Source organism: Gymnoscopelus microlampas, assembly GCF_963454915.1.
Source record: "Gymnoscopelus microlampas genome assembly, chromosome: 18".
NCBI lineage: Eukaryota > Metazoa > Chordata > Actinopteri > Myctophiformes > Myctophidae > Gymnoscopelus > Gymnoscopelus microlampas.
Window position 1 is genome coordinate 22,579,021 of NC_139955.1, and position 16,508 is coordinate 22,595,528.

The 16,508-nt window shown below is 45.8% G+C and overlaps 1 protein-coding gene across 2 annotated transcripts in view; it reads left to right on the forward strand.

Moving 5' to 3' along the window:
• Positions 1-16,508, forward strand: part of pcdh1b (protocadherin 1b) — a 253,378-nt gene that overhangs the window by 160,656 nt on the left and 76,214 nt on the right. For both annotated transcript variants that reach the window (XM_084085830.1, XM_084085831.1), the window contains exon 4: positions 2,535-2,754. In XM_084085830.1, coding sequence (XP_083941956.1) covers positions 2,535-2,754 — 220 coding nt within the window. The remainder of the gene's footprint in view (positions 1-2,534; positions 2,755-16,508) is intronic.

Consider the following 16,508-nt stretch of genomic DNA (forward strand, 5'->3'; position numbering starts at 1 on the left):
TTTTCATTCCTGACAGGTGGCCCCCAAGGTCAGAGAATGGACTCGTTTGGCCGCTCGAGTCATTATTTCCCCCCGGTGAATAATGGGCTTCAGTCTTTAGGCCCATTCATTGGAGGGGTTCGCCTCAAAAATGTCTTCATGAATCACGTTACGAATCCTCAAAAGATTAATGTAAAGGTGAATTGGCTTTGCTTTTCTGAACATTATTGTTGTTTTACTGGATGACTTTGCAGCATATTAGCACTTGTTTGGCTGTTTGTTTTCCCATGTGGAAAGAGCAAGGACAGTCAGCGGGGAACAAGTTTCCCTCCATAGATGCCTGGCATTTTGTCCTATATGACCAGAGTGATCGTTTTAACTCCGAAGGGCACACAGGCACAACAACATGGCCGCTGTTCTTACTGTTGCTTAAAGTAGAACTGGGGTGCATCTGTGGAGTGCGCGAGCACGTTCCAAGCGCGGGGGGGGGGGGGGGGTCTATATTCATCCCGTCCACGGGGCCTCTGATCTGTTCCACTTTCCCAAGTTGCAACCTGCTGAGCTGGCGCTTCTATTTCCAGCCTATAGCGGGGCAGGGAGCGGTGCCGAGTCGCAATGCAAACAAACAGAGGCACACAGTAAGGGCAAAGCAAGGAGGACTCGGCACAGTGCTTACGTCGGTTCACATTAAAGAGTCGGTACGCCTTGTCAATAAAACAGCGTGGAGGTGAGAGACAAGGAGGCGGACAGAATATATATCTATATATCCCTCAAATACTGTATATCTCATTTTGTTTATTTGAATGCATTTGACATGTGTCATTGTGTGTGTGTGTGTGTGTGTGTGTGTGTGTGTGTGTGTGTGTGTGTGTGTGTGTGTGTGTGTGTGTGTGTGTGTGTGTGTGTGTGTGTGTGTGTGTGTGTGTGTGTGTGTGTGTGTGTGTGTGCATGCGCGTGCGTGTTCTCCTATCATCTCTCTCTCTCTCCATCTTTCTCTCTCTCTCTTTCTACCCCTCTAATATTTGCTTATATTTTATTTAAAAAGAAAATAAATGAGGCAGGGGTACATTTCCTGGCCTCCACCATGATTGATGATGGAAATGAATTCATGGTGCCTCCGGCTTGGCCAGGTACTCTGACCAACACAATTGGCAGTGTTCCAGCGTGGGAAGCCGGTTGGAGTAGCTGGACTAGCTTCTCCTCCAGGTTGGTTGGGGCACCTGTTCAGCAGGGAGTGGAACTGGGAGGGATAGCATGTTCCTCCGCACACGTTAAGCCCTCCCTCCTCACCATGAGGGGTAAAGAAGCAGCTAACGACGTCTCATATAGGAGGAGACACGTTGCAAGCCACTGTGAGATTGTAGATCTGCTATTTTCACAATATTTACCTGTGGAATTGAGTCAAACTAAATGTAATGCCTACAATTCCAACTGCTTGTCAGGTGTAATGCCTACAATTCCAAGTGCTTGTCAGGTTGGGGGGTCCCCAGTTCAAATATGATTCTTTTGGGGGGTCCCGGCCTGAAAAGGTTGAGCACCACTGCTCTCTACGGAGCCAGGGCCATAGAGAAAGGCAGTGGTCCTTAAGCTTTTTACCCGTGCCCCTATTTGCAGGCCTGTCTCTCTCTCCTCATCATGGTGAGTGAGCGCCTCGACCGGTAGGTTGGAGGCCCCTGGGGGCGGCGTCCGAATGCTCCTCATTGTCAGAGCTGGCTGGGCACAGTCACGGAGAATGTAGTTAACAGTGAAGTACAGTAGTATACTCCCACGGCAACCGCAGTCAGTCTGTGTTGCTGTGTGTGTGTGTGTGTGTGTGTGTGTGTGTGTGTGTGTGTGTGTGTGTGTGTGTGTGTGTGTGTGTGTGTGTGTGTGTGTGTGTGTGTGTGTGTGTGTGTGTGTGTGTGTGTGTGTGTGTGTGTGTGTGTGTGTGTGTGTGTGTGTGTGTGTGTGTGAGAGTGTGTGAGTGTAAAGCTGGTGAAGGAGCTGGTTCCAGTTCCCAGTCCTCTCCAGAGAAATGAGAGCAGTGTGACTGGCGTCCGGCGTCCCCGCAGTGCGAGGGGGAGGCTAATTGTATTTTAATTACAAAGCCATCAAACACGCAGGAGTCAGACAGCTGCTTCCCTCCACTACCACCCACTTCACACACACACACACACACACACACACACACACACACACACACACACACACACACACACACACACACACACACACTTAATTTACCAGCAAAGTGGCCGCTCAATCTACAGTCGCAGCCAACCTTATCTTGTACCAACTATTAACCTGTTCCCTTGTCTTTAAGACCACACAGTGAAATCCTGAGTGTTAACTCTGATAGGGTACAAACTGGGTCCATTTGGTTTCATTTGTACCCTCCCCAAGTGAAATGAACACGGACTTGGATTTTACTTTGCAGCCAGTGCAATGGAAACTATGATTTCACTTTATTTCTTTTTTTTTTAACCTTTTTGCACACATGCTCCAGAATAATAAAAAAAAAAGTAAAACCTAGCTAACCTCGTCCCTCTTTCCCCTCTTCTCTCTGCCAATCACAGCTCCCCCATCGCCGTGTGACCTTCTCCACGGCCAACCAGGCCCAGGACCTCCAGGACCCCTCCCAGCACAGCTACTACGACAGCGGCCTGGAGGAGTCCGAGACGCCGAGCTCCAAGTCGTCTTCGGGGCCCCGCATCGGGCCCCTGGCCCTGCCCGAGGACCACTACGAGAGGACCACGCCCGACGGCAGCATCGGCGAGATGGAGCACCCGGAGAACGGTAAGAACAGGTGGAGTTTCCCCTCTCCCTTCAACTTCTCTTTTCATCCATCCCTCCATCCAACCCCCCCCCCCCACACCAGTGGTTCCCAAGCTGAAGACCCAAAAGATAAATGTTGTGTCTCTCCGGGACCTAAACGTACAAAAGTACATTAAATGAATCACTTAAGCCCTATGTCAAAAAGCTTTCTTAAAAGTATTTTACATTTATGGAATTTGTTTAAAAAATAAATAAATAAATAATAAAAAAAATACATTTTGAACATCTTTTGGGGGAAACCTTTATAGGAGATTTACTCACGGACATAAATATGGGTCCGTGACCCAAAAATGGGTCCCGAACCCATCGTTTGGGAACCCCTGCCCCATGCCATGTCCCCAGCACCCCTTCCCCGTCCTCTGCCCTCCGTCTTTCATCCATCCATCATACCTGAGGGCATTGGGAGGTCATCGTGCGTGCCAGTCAGTAGGGAGTGTAGTGGACAGAGCATGCACACACCCATTCACTCTGCAGACACCCACCACTCATGCGTATACACACAGTACACACTGACTGCATACACACATGAAGTAAAAGCACTGTGTACGTACACTCTGCATACCTAAGCACATACACTGTACACTAGACACAGTAGTGTAGTGTAAACACACACACACACACACACACACACACACACACACACACACACGCGCGTGCGTACACACGCACGCACACACACACATGCACAAATGTAAGCTTTTACACATATATCTACACACAAACACACTGTTTGCACGCACACGCACACACACGCACACACACACACACACACACACACACACACACACACACACACACACACACACACACACACACACACACACACACACACACACACACACACACACACACACACACACACACACATGCGGCCGTGCGCGCATGCACGCATATACACGCAGTGTGGAAAAGATGTGCTTTGTCAGCTACTATGTTAGCTAGGCTCATTGTATTTCTAATGAGATCAAAATAATTACCTTCTCTCTGTACCTTATACCTGATTTAAAAAGGTTGGTGACCTCGGGCCCAGGGGGAGGGGAGCAGCATAAACAAAATCAATAGACAAGATAATCGACTCGAAGTTAGAGGAATTAACATCCCAATTATGTAAATCATATCGAGTGAAAAATGCTATCAACCCTGATAAGAGATACGCACACATCCACAAGAGCAATGATTTTTAGATCGCTGTTGAACCACATCACGGCATCTTTTTTGTATTTTCATTAGCCTGTCATGGTATAAATTAGCTGAAAATGGTAACTTCGAGGTTCAAAGTTCAAGGTTTCTTGTTACATCTTGAGAGAGAGACAGACACGTGCGTCCATGCAGAGAAAATGCTGAGGTAGTAGGGAGCAACAGGTCGAGTAACAGACAAGTTGAAGTGAAGTGAGAAGCCTAACGGTGTGAGATAAGAGCTGTGTTGAAGTGCATCAGAGAAAGAGAGAGACTGAGGCTCAGGCCTAAATGTCAACAGACTCACCACTGCCCCCTCTCATCAGAGAACTATAGCACCCACAGGGGAAATGGAGAGAAACTTCTCTCCCCCTCTCTCTCTCTCTCTCTCTCTCTCTCTCTCTCTCTCTCTCTCTCTCTCTCTCTTTGCCTGTCTCTTCTTCAGAACTTGCACAGGTTGCATGTAGAACGTTGTACGCCATCTGTAACACAATTATTCACAGCTGCACTCACACCTAGAGAGAGAGAGAGAGAGAGAGAGAGAGAGGGGAAAAGAGAGAGACAGTAGAATGAGGTCAGGGTTACTTTTTACCACTTAAACCCCTATTCTTAGTAAAAAATGTACTGGAATTACTGTACCTGGACGTTCTTTCCCCCGTCTACACCAAAGCTCCCAAAATAGACGATCTACAAGCTGCTGTGACTGTGAGCGTGTAGATCTGCTATTTCTGGCGAATGTTCCCCCCAGAATAGGCATGCTGGGGTTCTAGTGGTTATGTGCGTACGTGCATCTAGGCAGCATCCTGTGGGTGGTGGTCAGGGTTTTATAATCTTCCACTTTGATGGTCTTCGATGGTCTACTTTAGGAATGTGTATATGTGTGTGGATGTGTGGTTGTGGGTGTGTGGATATTTGGGTGGGTGTGAAAAAAATGACACGTGCTTTAGACCATACCTACCCTTTTGAATATCGCAATGCACACATACTCACATAAATACAGAGCTCTTATCTGAATAATGTTACCACTTTAGAGGCAAAGCGCTGTCTAGACTGATAGATCAAACATATTTCATTTCGACTTGTATACAGATTACAGTGTTTTGCTGCATTCAAAGATAAAAAGATCTAGGATGGTACACATCCAGAGATACTTCTACTCTATTCTATTCTATTCTATTCTATACGTACTATTGATTTGAATTTAGCATTTGACCAAACATCTGCAGTACCTGCAGTACACACACACACACACACACACACACACACACACACACACACACACACACACACACACACACACACACACACACACACACACACACACACACACACACACACACACACACACACACACACACACACACACACACACACACACACACACACAGTATATAAATGCTCCATTTACCATTTACACACACATCAACATTCACAGAGAGCTCTTATCTGAATGATGTTACCAATTTTGAGGCAAATTGCTGTCTAGACTGATACATCAAACATGTTTCATTCAAATTGTGTACAGAGTTTTGCTGCATTCTTAAACTATCTATGATGGAAAATAATGTCATGAGAGAATTCAATTACATTATATTATATGCTATTGTTCTGTTCTGTTCTGTTCTGTTCTGTTCTATGGTTCAGTTCTACTGCATTGTGTATTGTCTAGTCCAGTGGTTCTCAACCTGTTTGGCTGGCGACCCCCCAAAGAAAATTGGCCATTGCCTGCGACCCCCCTCCTTCACGGCTCACCAATCTAACAACATACTCACTGAACAAACGCTTGTGCGTGTGCACACATACCGACTGAGACTGCTATACTACTGTAAATAAAATAGCTATATTAGTTCATCGTTATGGCTTTAATTTGACAATACTTGTGGGTTGTTAGGTGTGTGATCACTTAGTATCTCACTAACAGCAAGATGCATCCACCACACGATCTCATCCACCGTCCACAGGCTGTTGAGAGCAAAGTTTCATGTTTTGTGACAGTTTTCCTTACATACAGTAGATTAACTTTTCGCTGTTGTCATATGACATTTTCGTAAACTTTTACAAAGTTTATGTGGCAAAGGGAGGAGAAATCCCCCCTGTGCTGTAAAGAGATAGCACAGCCAGTGTGAATGGTCTGTCTCATTGTGGCCAGTGCCACACACACTTCCTCGCTCTCTCTCTACCGCCGAAAAATGTTACTAAATTGTATTTTATGACTGTGCTTTCACTGAAATATTAACAAGGAAAACTGATTCTCATTTCCTTGAGCTCATTCAGAAAAGCATCTGGCGACCCCTCCAAATGACCCCCAGGTTGAGAACCACTGGTCTACTAGTCTAGTCTGGTCTAGTACACTTCCTGTAGTCTATAAATGTCTATTCGTAACACGTTGTTGCCATTTCCACCTATTCAGTTTGTTTGCATAGCAGCTGATCCCAGGTCAGTCTTTCCTGCTGGTAATTCAAGTGGCTTTTTAAACATAACCTTGAACAGTGTAAAAAAAAAAAGTGGAGTATACGAAAAACTCCTGACAGCATTTTAGATGGATTTTCTTTTCTGCAACTGTGCTGCAGTCAATAGGAGCATGAGGTGAGCGCACAGCGATTCGAAAACACTGACAGATATATCGTCTGAGACTGAGAGCACCAGGTGTTTATGTAAACAGAAAGAGAGAGATATGATGAGATGAGGGAAACAACATTAGGACACCATATGCTCCTTTTAAATCCTGCTGCGGACTTGTGTAGCTGAACACAGCCGCTGCGGTGCTGGGACTGGGAGTCTAACCAGCTAATAGAGCTTAACTGTGTCTGACTAGACTACACACACTGAATACTCACTCTGACTTCAGTGAGATGGACCTCCCTCTCTGCCTTCGCTCCTCCTCCCTACTGAATCTTTGCCTCCGCCAGGCCAGCCGGCTGAAGGCTATATTGCTGAAGGCCAGAGACTATGTTGTCGTCGGTGTATGTTTTTGTGTGACTATCTGTGAACAGCTAATCTCCGGCACCGTTGCACCGATTGCCGTGAACCTTTCCATGCACACTCCCAGTAGGCCAAGGAAGGACCTCTGCTACAAATCTTGAACCATAGGTCAGATCACAAAAACAAAAACAATCCCTAGGATTCCTTGGATCATGATGCAACTTCCCACATAGGCCACGCCCATGTCCGCCTGGCATTTAGCATTTTCTTCAAAACTACTACTACCACAGATTTTGTCCAAAACACACATATTATCTCTGTGGTCATGTGATCAAGATGTATCTGTCAGATATTTCTTATGAATTCCATTCCACTATGCCTTTGTGAGAGACGACGCAGCGTCCGATAGCTGTGAAAATGAAGCACGTATTTTCCTAGTAGGTGAAGGAAGAAACACCATATTCCATTCCAATTGGCTATCTGACTTCTAAAATCTGACTGGCGGAGACCTCACTGCAAGGAATGCATATATAGTCTCCACTCTGAGAGTATACAAATGTACATTTGTACACTGAAAGAGTTAAACTCAGAATTTTACTGAGTACTCCCTCTCCTGCTACTCGTTGGGCACACTAATGAGTACAGGTGACAGTGACACAGACACCTGATGCCTGATGGATGGAGAGATGGGTTGTGCCTTGTTCTGGTTATTTTAACACAATTAATTGCATGGTTTCACGGTACATAAATGTGCAACATAAAATCGATTCATTACACACACATACACACGCACGCGCGCGCATTCATTCATTAATAGTATACAGTGGAGCTGAAAGAATATAAAACAGGGTGCTTAAAAAACACTCCCCTTTAGCAATGCCCCAGATGACTACTAAGCATCGGTGCATAGTGTAGACTGACTGTGCTATAAATACATGTCGTCATCATCATCATCATCATCATCATCTGGTGACACATAGGGAAATAACACACACCTCTATGTTGAGGGACAGGCTTTTATGGAGGGAGCCTTGTGTGTGTGTGTGTGTGTGTGTGTGTGTGTGTGTGTGTGTGTGTGTGTGTGTGTGTGTGTGTGTGTGTGTGTGTGTGTGTGTGTGTGTGTGTGTGTGTGTGTGTGTGTGTGTGTGTGTGTGTGTGTTCGTGTTCGTGTGTGTGTGGATATAAACGCAGGAGGTCTGCCAGTCAGAGGCAGCGGATAACAGAAATGATCTAGTCAGGAAACAGAGTCGATAACCTTCTGACGAAATGGTCAGAAGAAGTGACAGACAGAATGGTTATTTGTCTCCAAAAACCAGAGCAAAGCACTGAAACATCACTTCCTGTCAAGATTGTGTCTCTCTCTCTGTTTTCAGATACACCCCCCCACTGCGTTCTCTCTCTCTCTCTCTCTCTCTCTCTCTCTCTCTCTCTCTCTCTCTCTGTCTCTCTGTCTCTCTCTCTGTGTCTCTCTCTCTGTCTCTCTCTCTCTCTCTCTCTCTCTCTCTCTCTGTCTCTCTCTCTCTCTCTCTCTCTCTCTCTGTCTCTCTGTCTCTCTCTCTGTCTCTCTGTGTCTCTCTCTCTCTCTCTCTCTCTGTCTCTCTCTCTCTCTCTCTGTCTCTGTCTCTCTCTCTCTCTCTCTCTTTATCTCTCTCTCTCTCTATCTCTCTCTCTCTCTCTCTCTCTCTCTCTTTCTCTCTCTCCCCCTCCATGTCTCTGTCTCTGTCTGTCTCTGATGAAAAACAAATAAATACTGTACATACATCATTCTACTGGATCTGATCAAACTGTCCGCTATGCTATTAAACTGGGTGGTGGCGGTGGGTTTGTGTGTCATAGAGAGGTTATGAAGCCAACAGCCACCCAATCAGAGAAGACACTCCGGGCTCGGCCCCTCCACCACACAGTATATAAAAGAACACTCGGTGCAGTGGTATATAGTGGATAACCCATGTTCCTTACAAAAATGAAATAACCCACTCCTCCACTCCACTCCACCCCACCCCCCATGTTCACATTATATCCCCCTCCAACACTCTCAACCCTCTTACCTCTATCAGTTCATCTGCCGTCCAGGCAGAAACCATTCCCCGCCCCAACAAATGGGTTCTGCTAGCCCTGGATAATGGGCGCTAATTCCATTAGGCCGGGCCTGGATCCCCGGGGTAGGGTTCTTCCGCCAGACCCTCTATCCTCACCCTCCTAATGCCTTCATTTCCTGTCCCTAATAGGGATGGATGTGTCTGTGGAAGGCCTCTGGAAGGAGAGAGAGAGAGAGAGAGAGAGAGAAAAAAAACAATGAGAGCTACAGTACGATGAAGAGGAGACGAGGAAGGGTGGGGTAACAGATACGGACGGGATAAAGAGAGAGGCGAATGGGGTTTGTGGGATGTGATGCGGTGATAAGTTGTGGCTGTGTGTGTGTGTGTGTGTGTGTGTGTGTGTGTGTGTGTGTGTGTGTGTGCGTGTGCGTGCTTGCTTGTTTGAAAGAGAGAGAGTAAGTATATAGGTCTGAGTTGAGTTGATATTTAGCCCAGTGGTTCTCAAAGTGGAGACCGGGGACCCCCAGGAGTCCTTGGGGGGGGTTTGAGAACTACCGGATTAGCCAACAGGGATGAATATGGATGGAAGTGGGTTGGTAATAAGGGGGGATCTGGGGGTGAGGGGTGTGGATGGAACGGGGGGAGTACAGGGAGCCGATGATGGACGAGCAGAGGCACGGGGATGTGTGTTATTGGGTAATGGAGAGAGGGATAGATAGGTGTCAGGGATAGCACATAGATTGTGTGCAGGGAGAGATGGAATGGATGGATTGATGAAAAGAGAGAGCGAGGGAGGCAAGGATAGTGTGATTCGAGAGGGAATAACGGCAGGTTATCTCAGTATAAAGTGCCTCTGGTTGAGTCTTCAGCCCACAGTTCAACCGCATGTCATGGAAAGCAGGCATAATAAAACCCATCTCTGCAAAGTCACTTCAGGCTACACTTGCACTTTAAAACTGTTATAATACTGTTTCTGTATTATAATAAACTATACTATAGTATTGTATACTTTTCAGTAGTACTATAAAACTTCTGCGTGTGCGTGCGTGCGTGCGTGCGTGCGTGCGTGCGTGCGTGCGTGAGCATACCTGTATATAAGAGGGGAACATTGCCACCAGCCTTAGTAAAACTCCTTGAAATACGTTGTTTTACGTAGGTGGGCTGTGATATACTGCCGGTCATCGTGTTCTTCTTCCTACAATAGCATGACAGGATTCACGTTACATTTGATCAGCAAAGTATATATATAATACTTCACTGGCATATTTTTCACAATATCATTTCACATACATGTGTTGTGTGACCACTGACCACTTCTCTAAACATGTTTTTATTTCCTTTAGGGCTGTGCCCTCATAGTCGACTAATCGATTCATTTAACTAATCGTTTAGTCTCAGTTTTTTATGCTTTGTTTCCCAGATGAATGAATTATCTCTTACTCTCAATACAATTCATTTATGAAAAACCATAATAAGATCAAATGTGGAGAATCAAGGTTTCTTTCCAACAGTGACGATATGGGAGTGGGCTGAGAGCTGTGTGCATGCGGGCGGGCCGGCGGTGGTTTACAAATGATTATAAGCCTGACGATTTCACCTCGCCAGGGCCTGGGAAAACGTCAAGGACAGACCAGACTGACGGTGGTGTGTGTTTGTGCATGTGTGTTTATGCGTGCTTGCATGCATGCGTGCTTGCGTGCATGCTTATGAGTTTGCGTGCATGCTTATGAGTTTGCGTGCATGCCTGCCTGTGTGCGTGTGTGTGTGTGTGTGTGTGTGTGTGTGTGTGTGTGTGTGTGTGTGTGTGTGTGTGTGTGTGTGTGTGTGTGTGTGTGTGTGTGTGTGTGTGTGTGTGTGTGTGTGTGAGATTACTCATACAGCCCTGGCTCTGTTGACACAAACACTCACAGACAGTGGTTTAGAGGAAGCATATCAGAAGCCCAGCGAAAAGCCCTGCCTGATTTCTCACTGGCAGAGACTGCAGCAGAAGGCCATGATAAGGCCGTATGGATGCAAGATAACACATTGATTCATGGGCCCCCATTTGTGGGTGTGGGTGTGGGTGAGAGAGAGGAGTAGTGTGCGCGTACATGTACAGTACATTTGCATGTTGTTTCCTCTAGGCGACACACACACACACACACACACACACACACACACACACACACACACACACACACACACACACACACACACACACATGCGCACGCCCAGATGCATCCTCAGTCTCCCAAGCCTGCAGCCTCGTTGCCTTATTTTATGATTCCATCAGGCGGTGTACAGTAGTAATAGCTCACACGAAATATGCGATCAGACAAACAAACAAACAGATCTATGCATGCAAATGAATTCTGAAGTGTGAGGGAGAAATACAGTTGGGGGGGTGAGGGTGACAGAGAGACAGTGTGACATCTGTGTGGTTGTCAAATTCGTAATGAGCATTCCAGACAGATAAGGACCCCTCTCTAGTTTTTTTTTAAACTTGTATTTATACACAGAGTGTTTACTTGGCAGTCATGCGTCACATTTATGCGGTTCCATGCCTTCCAAAAAGGGACTGCCCTTTGTAACCACCAGGGAAGTAATTGTGGATAAGATGCCATAGTCAAGGGCATAGTAGATGACAGTACGTAGATGTTGAGAAAAGGGGAGACCATTACTCATACAGTACACTTTCCTGGCCCAGTTTTTCCAATCAGACACTCCAGTCACCAGCCTATGGCTTCACTAACCTTTAGGCTAGTTGTTGAACTGTCACATTCTAGACTCACCAATCAGTCACAAATGCTTCACTCAACAAAAGACGTTACAGAGGACCATCTTTCAGCTTTGTTGTTAAAACTGGAAATGATGAATCCAGTCTTTAGGGCAGCCCTTTATATTGGGGTGGTGACATGATTGGTTTCCAAAGCAGTATGCGTACAGTAGGTTTCTGAGCGTCTGTTCTCACCACCGTTTTAGCAACTACAGTAGCTTGCATTTAGAAATCCCTGGGAGGAGATCTCTGATCGCCTGGCATAGCAAGACCACATGTATTCACTCTTTCCTCTTTTTATTTCGTCTCCCCATCTAAGTGAGGCATACCTCTTCCCTCTTTTCATTACGAAGCAGACAAACTATTTATTTATTTATTTTATTTTCATGTGGTATATTTCTTCCAGGCCAGATTCAATCAAGAAAGAGGCCTTATTTAAAGCTGAAAAGCAGGCTAAATTGTTTCGGCAGGCCCTATGTCTGGAGCTATATTTCTTATTATCTCTCAATGTTTGTCTGCAGATTGGAAATGATGGCTGTTCAGGCCACTGCTAAAATATAGCATGGTAGCGGAAGGTGTTATTTCTTCAAATGGTTCCCTTTTCCCTGCACCAGAGGGACAATTGGAGATAGAGAGAGAAATATGGTGGAGGGGAATGAGTAGGGAGAGTTCCGTTCAATTCAGTTCTCCTTTTTACCATTCTGATGAATTGAAATGGGGTTGCTTTGGTTCGTGCACTTGAGTGGCATGTAGGTCCTGCACTGTAGCTTTCCCCACACATAAAAACAACAATAAATATATTTCCGGTGTCCAAAATATATGTTTTCAAATAGCCTACATGCTGCTATTAATACATTATCTTGAAATACAGGTTTAGTAAGGTCACTCGAATCCTGTACCTACCGTGATTTAATGCAGACTCTTCTTCTGGAATCAGATTTCCTATATCAGACATCCATTGGGTTGAGGGAACATAAACACGCTCCTGTAAAATTGATGTTATTGGAATTGTGTATGTGAAGTCATACAGGGTTATGTTTGCTCAGTAGGGACAGAAAACAGGGGGAGAGTGAGAGAGAGAAAGAGAGCTGCTATCTTGGCCAAGTCTAAGTCTCTCTTGTAAAAGAGATTTCTGATGAGACTTTCCTGGTAAAATAAAGGTAAAATAAACAAATAAAATAAAAGAGAGGAAAGGGAGGGGACAGAATGAAAGAGTGAAAGAAGGAGAGAGACAGGAGTGAACAGGGGAGGAGGAGAAGAGGCCTTCAGGTCATTGGTCGCAGCGGTGGTTACATCAGTGGAGCGCAACGCCACCATCTGTTTCATCTGCTCTCCCCTTGTTGTTACTGCGGGGGTCCGCTGCTCTTTGACTCGTCTCCACTCCTTTGAGAGGGGAGTAATAGTTTGGGGAGGAAACGGGGGATGGGGACAGGGAGAAGGGAGAAGTTCCAATAGAGAAAAGAGTGGGAGGCACTGAGGAATGCAAGGATGCGGCAGTAGGGTGGGGAGAGAGAGAGGAGAGAGAGAGAGAGAGAGCGGGGTGTCCTAGCAAGCTTTAACTCCTATAATCAAAGACAGATCTGGTCCAGCCACGTGGAACCCCTGTCACACGAGGGGGGGGGGGAGACACACCCATGTTTCCCACACCGCCCCCCACCCTGAACCATGTCTGCCACCAAATATGTCACCACAGAATCCATGTTCCCACAGAAACTAGGTTCCCATGCTACACTGGTACGTCCAGCTGTGTGTGCGTGTGTGTTTCGTGTATGTTTATGTAGTGGTTAAACGTGTCAAGGTGTGTGTGTGTGTGTGTGTGTGTGTGTGTGTGTGTGTGTGTGTGTGTGTGTGTGTGCGTGTGCGTGCGCGGGTGCGTGCGTGGGTGGGTGGGTGGTGGGGGGTCCATTCCCTGTGGGTAAGAAGTTGCCATGGTTAAAGTTTCTACTATGCAGCTCAAGGGAGAGAGAGTTGTGCTTACATTGCCAAGGTCAGGGGGTCAGTTCCCAACGGACTCACTGGTAAAGTGAGCAGCTCAAATTTTGAATTTTAGTCAATTTAATGTAGTTTAGGATTTGGCATGACAACTTCTCCTCAGTCAAGGTGGCCCTGGCCCTTGAAGACACTGGGGAAATTATCTGCAAGGCTTCCCAACATGCGTACCTAGATTTACCAGAACGTGGTGGTGCATAAAGCAGAACTGGTCCTCTGGACCAGTGAGTACCGGACCAATTCAAGCACTGTCTGTAAAAACAATGTTGTTCATTAATATGCCGCCCTAGCACAAGCTCCACTAGCTGCTCAGTTACCGTCAAAGCTGCATCAGCACACAAACAAATAGTGTGCCGCAAAGCCACCATTTAGACTACACTTTGCCACATGGATAATTGCAATCAGATGCAAAACAAGGGCAAATGCACTCAGCTGTAAAACTTTATGTCCATGTTTGCGCAGCCATATAATCAGCGCAATATCTTTTGCGAATACGATTCTAAAGCCTAATTTATGCTCCGTCGCACGGCAGTGTCACACGGCCAAAATGGCAGACCTACTGTACAAGCCCACTACGCGTCGCTGATGTGACTTGTTGTGGTCTAGTAGGGCGCCAATTTTTGCCGTGCGATGACGCACTGTATGAATTGGGCTTAAGACAACAAGGCGGATAGTGTGTGCAAGTGTTGCACAATTCATGATGCTATCAGCAACCGCAATCCATTATTTGTGACTTCACCCCTCAGAGTTACTGTAAATGAACACACAGTGTTTCAGTGTACCCCCTCCTCTTGCCGTCTCTCCTCCCTTCCCTGCCTTCGTCCTTCTCTTCCTTTTCCAAATGCTTCCTCCTCTTCCTCCATGGCTCCATCCTTCCTTCCGTTGCTTTTGAACGGTTCTCAGTGGCCATCGTATCTCTCTCTCTCTCTCTCTCTCTCTCGCGCTCTCGCTCTCTCAATCTATCTCTCTCTCTCTCTCTCGCTCTCTCAATGTCTCTCTCTCTCTCTCTCTCTCTCTCTCTCTCTCTCTCTGTCTCTCACTCCTCTATTATTCCCTTGCTGCCTACATTCCTCACTCTCATCTTCCCATGCTGGTGAAGGAACACACACACACACACACACACGCACACGCACACGCACACACGCACACACACACACGCACTCCCTCGCCTCCCTCCTCTCCATCTTAACAGTGGTATGATGGGGGCCAGTAGTGGGTCAGGCCCCAGGGCCCCGTGCTGCCTTCCAGCTGTCAGACGCTCCCAGCTAAACACAGCACTGCTGAGTCTGCTCAAAAGGCTGCAGGAAAATAGGAGCTCTTCTTGTTCTGTAGAACACACTCGCACGTATGCAGTATCACGCACGCACCCACCCACACGTTCAAATATATACATGTACTGTACACAGATAGAGGGATGCATACACATGTGGAAACCGCACTCACGTGCAAGCCGACATGCACAATCATGAGCACACAGACATACACACCACCAGATCAATTGAGGACGCTGACGAGCTGACAGACGAACTCAGAGACGCATATAGGCCTGCACGCACGCACGCACGCACGCACACACACACACCCACACACACACATTGATGGACTTATATAAATGCAGAGCCAAGTTTTAGACTGGAGGACCGCCAGACTGTCTCCCCTCCAATCAACAGCCAGTGTTAGTGTGTCCCTGTAGTACACCCAGTACAATCCTCAGTGTGTATTTGGGCTGTAAAAATGAAACAAAAACAGCAGTGGTGGAAAAAAAGTGCTCACTTTGTTTAAGTCAAAGTATCAATAATGAGTGTAGCAATACTGTAAAAATAAATAGTTAAAGTACTCATTGTGCAGAATGTCCCATTTCACAAGTTTCAAAATGTATAAAAATCTTTTGAAAATAGCAGATCTACAAGCTCAAAAGTTGCGATGTGAAACGTTGTGAGCATTTTAAGTAGGGCTGAATTGGTTAATGTACGTATGTTTTCTATTAATAGTTTCTTGTAACTAAAGTTTTTTTTAAATAATTGTAGTGGAGTAAAAGTACAATATTTGCCTCTGATGTGTAGTCAGTGGAGTAGAAGTAGAAGTATTGGAAATTGGAAATACTACAGTAAAGTAAAAGTACCTAGAAATGTTACGTACACTACTTTTAAGTACAGTACTTGCGTAAATGTACTTATTTACTTTCCACCACCAAGAGTAAAAGGATCAAAAATGAATGCACTCTTTCTATGATAAAACTTTGTAAGGCTTGGCTTATTGACATGTGCTTTGTTTTTGCCAGTACAGTATGTAGTGGGAATATTGAGATGATCTGCAAAATCTGTTTATGGAAAATGAGCAGAGTGTTCGCAGCTAAATTGGTCCGGATTAGAAATCCTGCCAATGTTCGTGGTGGAAATGTTAACTGTGCAAAATAAATTACGATACACCAACTGTGAAGGGATGCAGTTTGTCTGAACGTGTGTACGCACGCACGGAAGCGCGTGCGTGCATGCAGGCACGCACGGAGGCGTGCATGCACAAATGCACGCAGGCATACAGTACATGCATGCACGCACGCTCACACACATATACTCAAACACAAAATAATGATGCAAGCAGCAGTTCACAGCTGAGTGTCATGATGATCTAGGCCATATGCTGAGGGAGATTCCTGCCAGTGGATGAAAATGGGGGAAAAACATTTATATTATCCTAAAAAAACAAAAACAATGTTTAAATATATATTGCCGTGTCAGGCAGAAACCTTGTATACCTGCGTATTTCATCTTTTTCATAAATGAATGTCCTGTGTAATACTTCTTCGTACGTGTTACAAAAATATAGCAATAGTA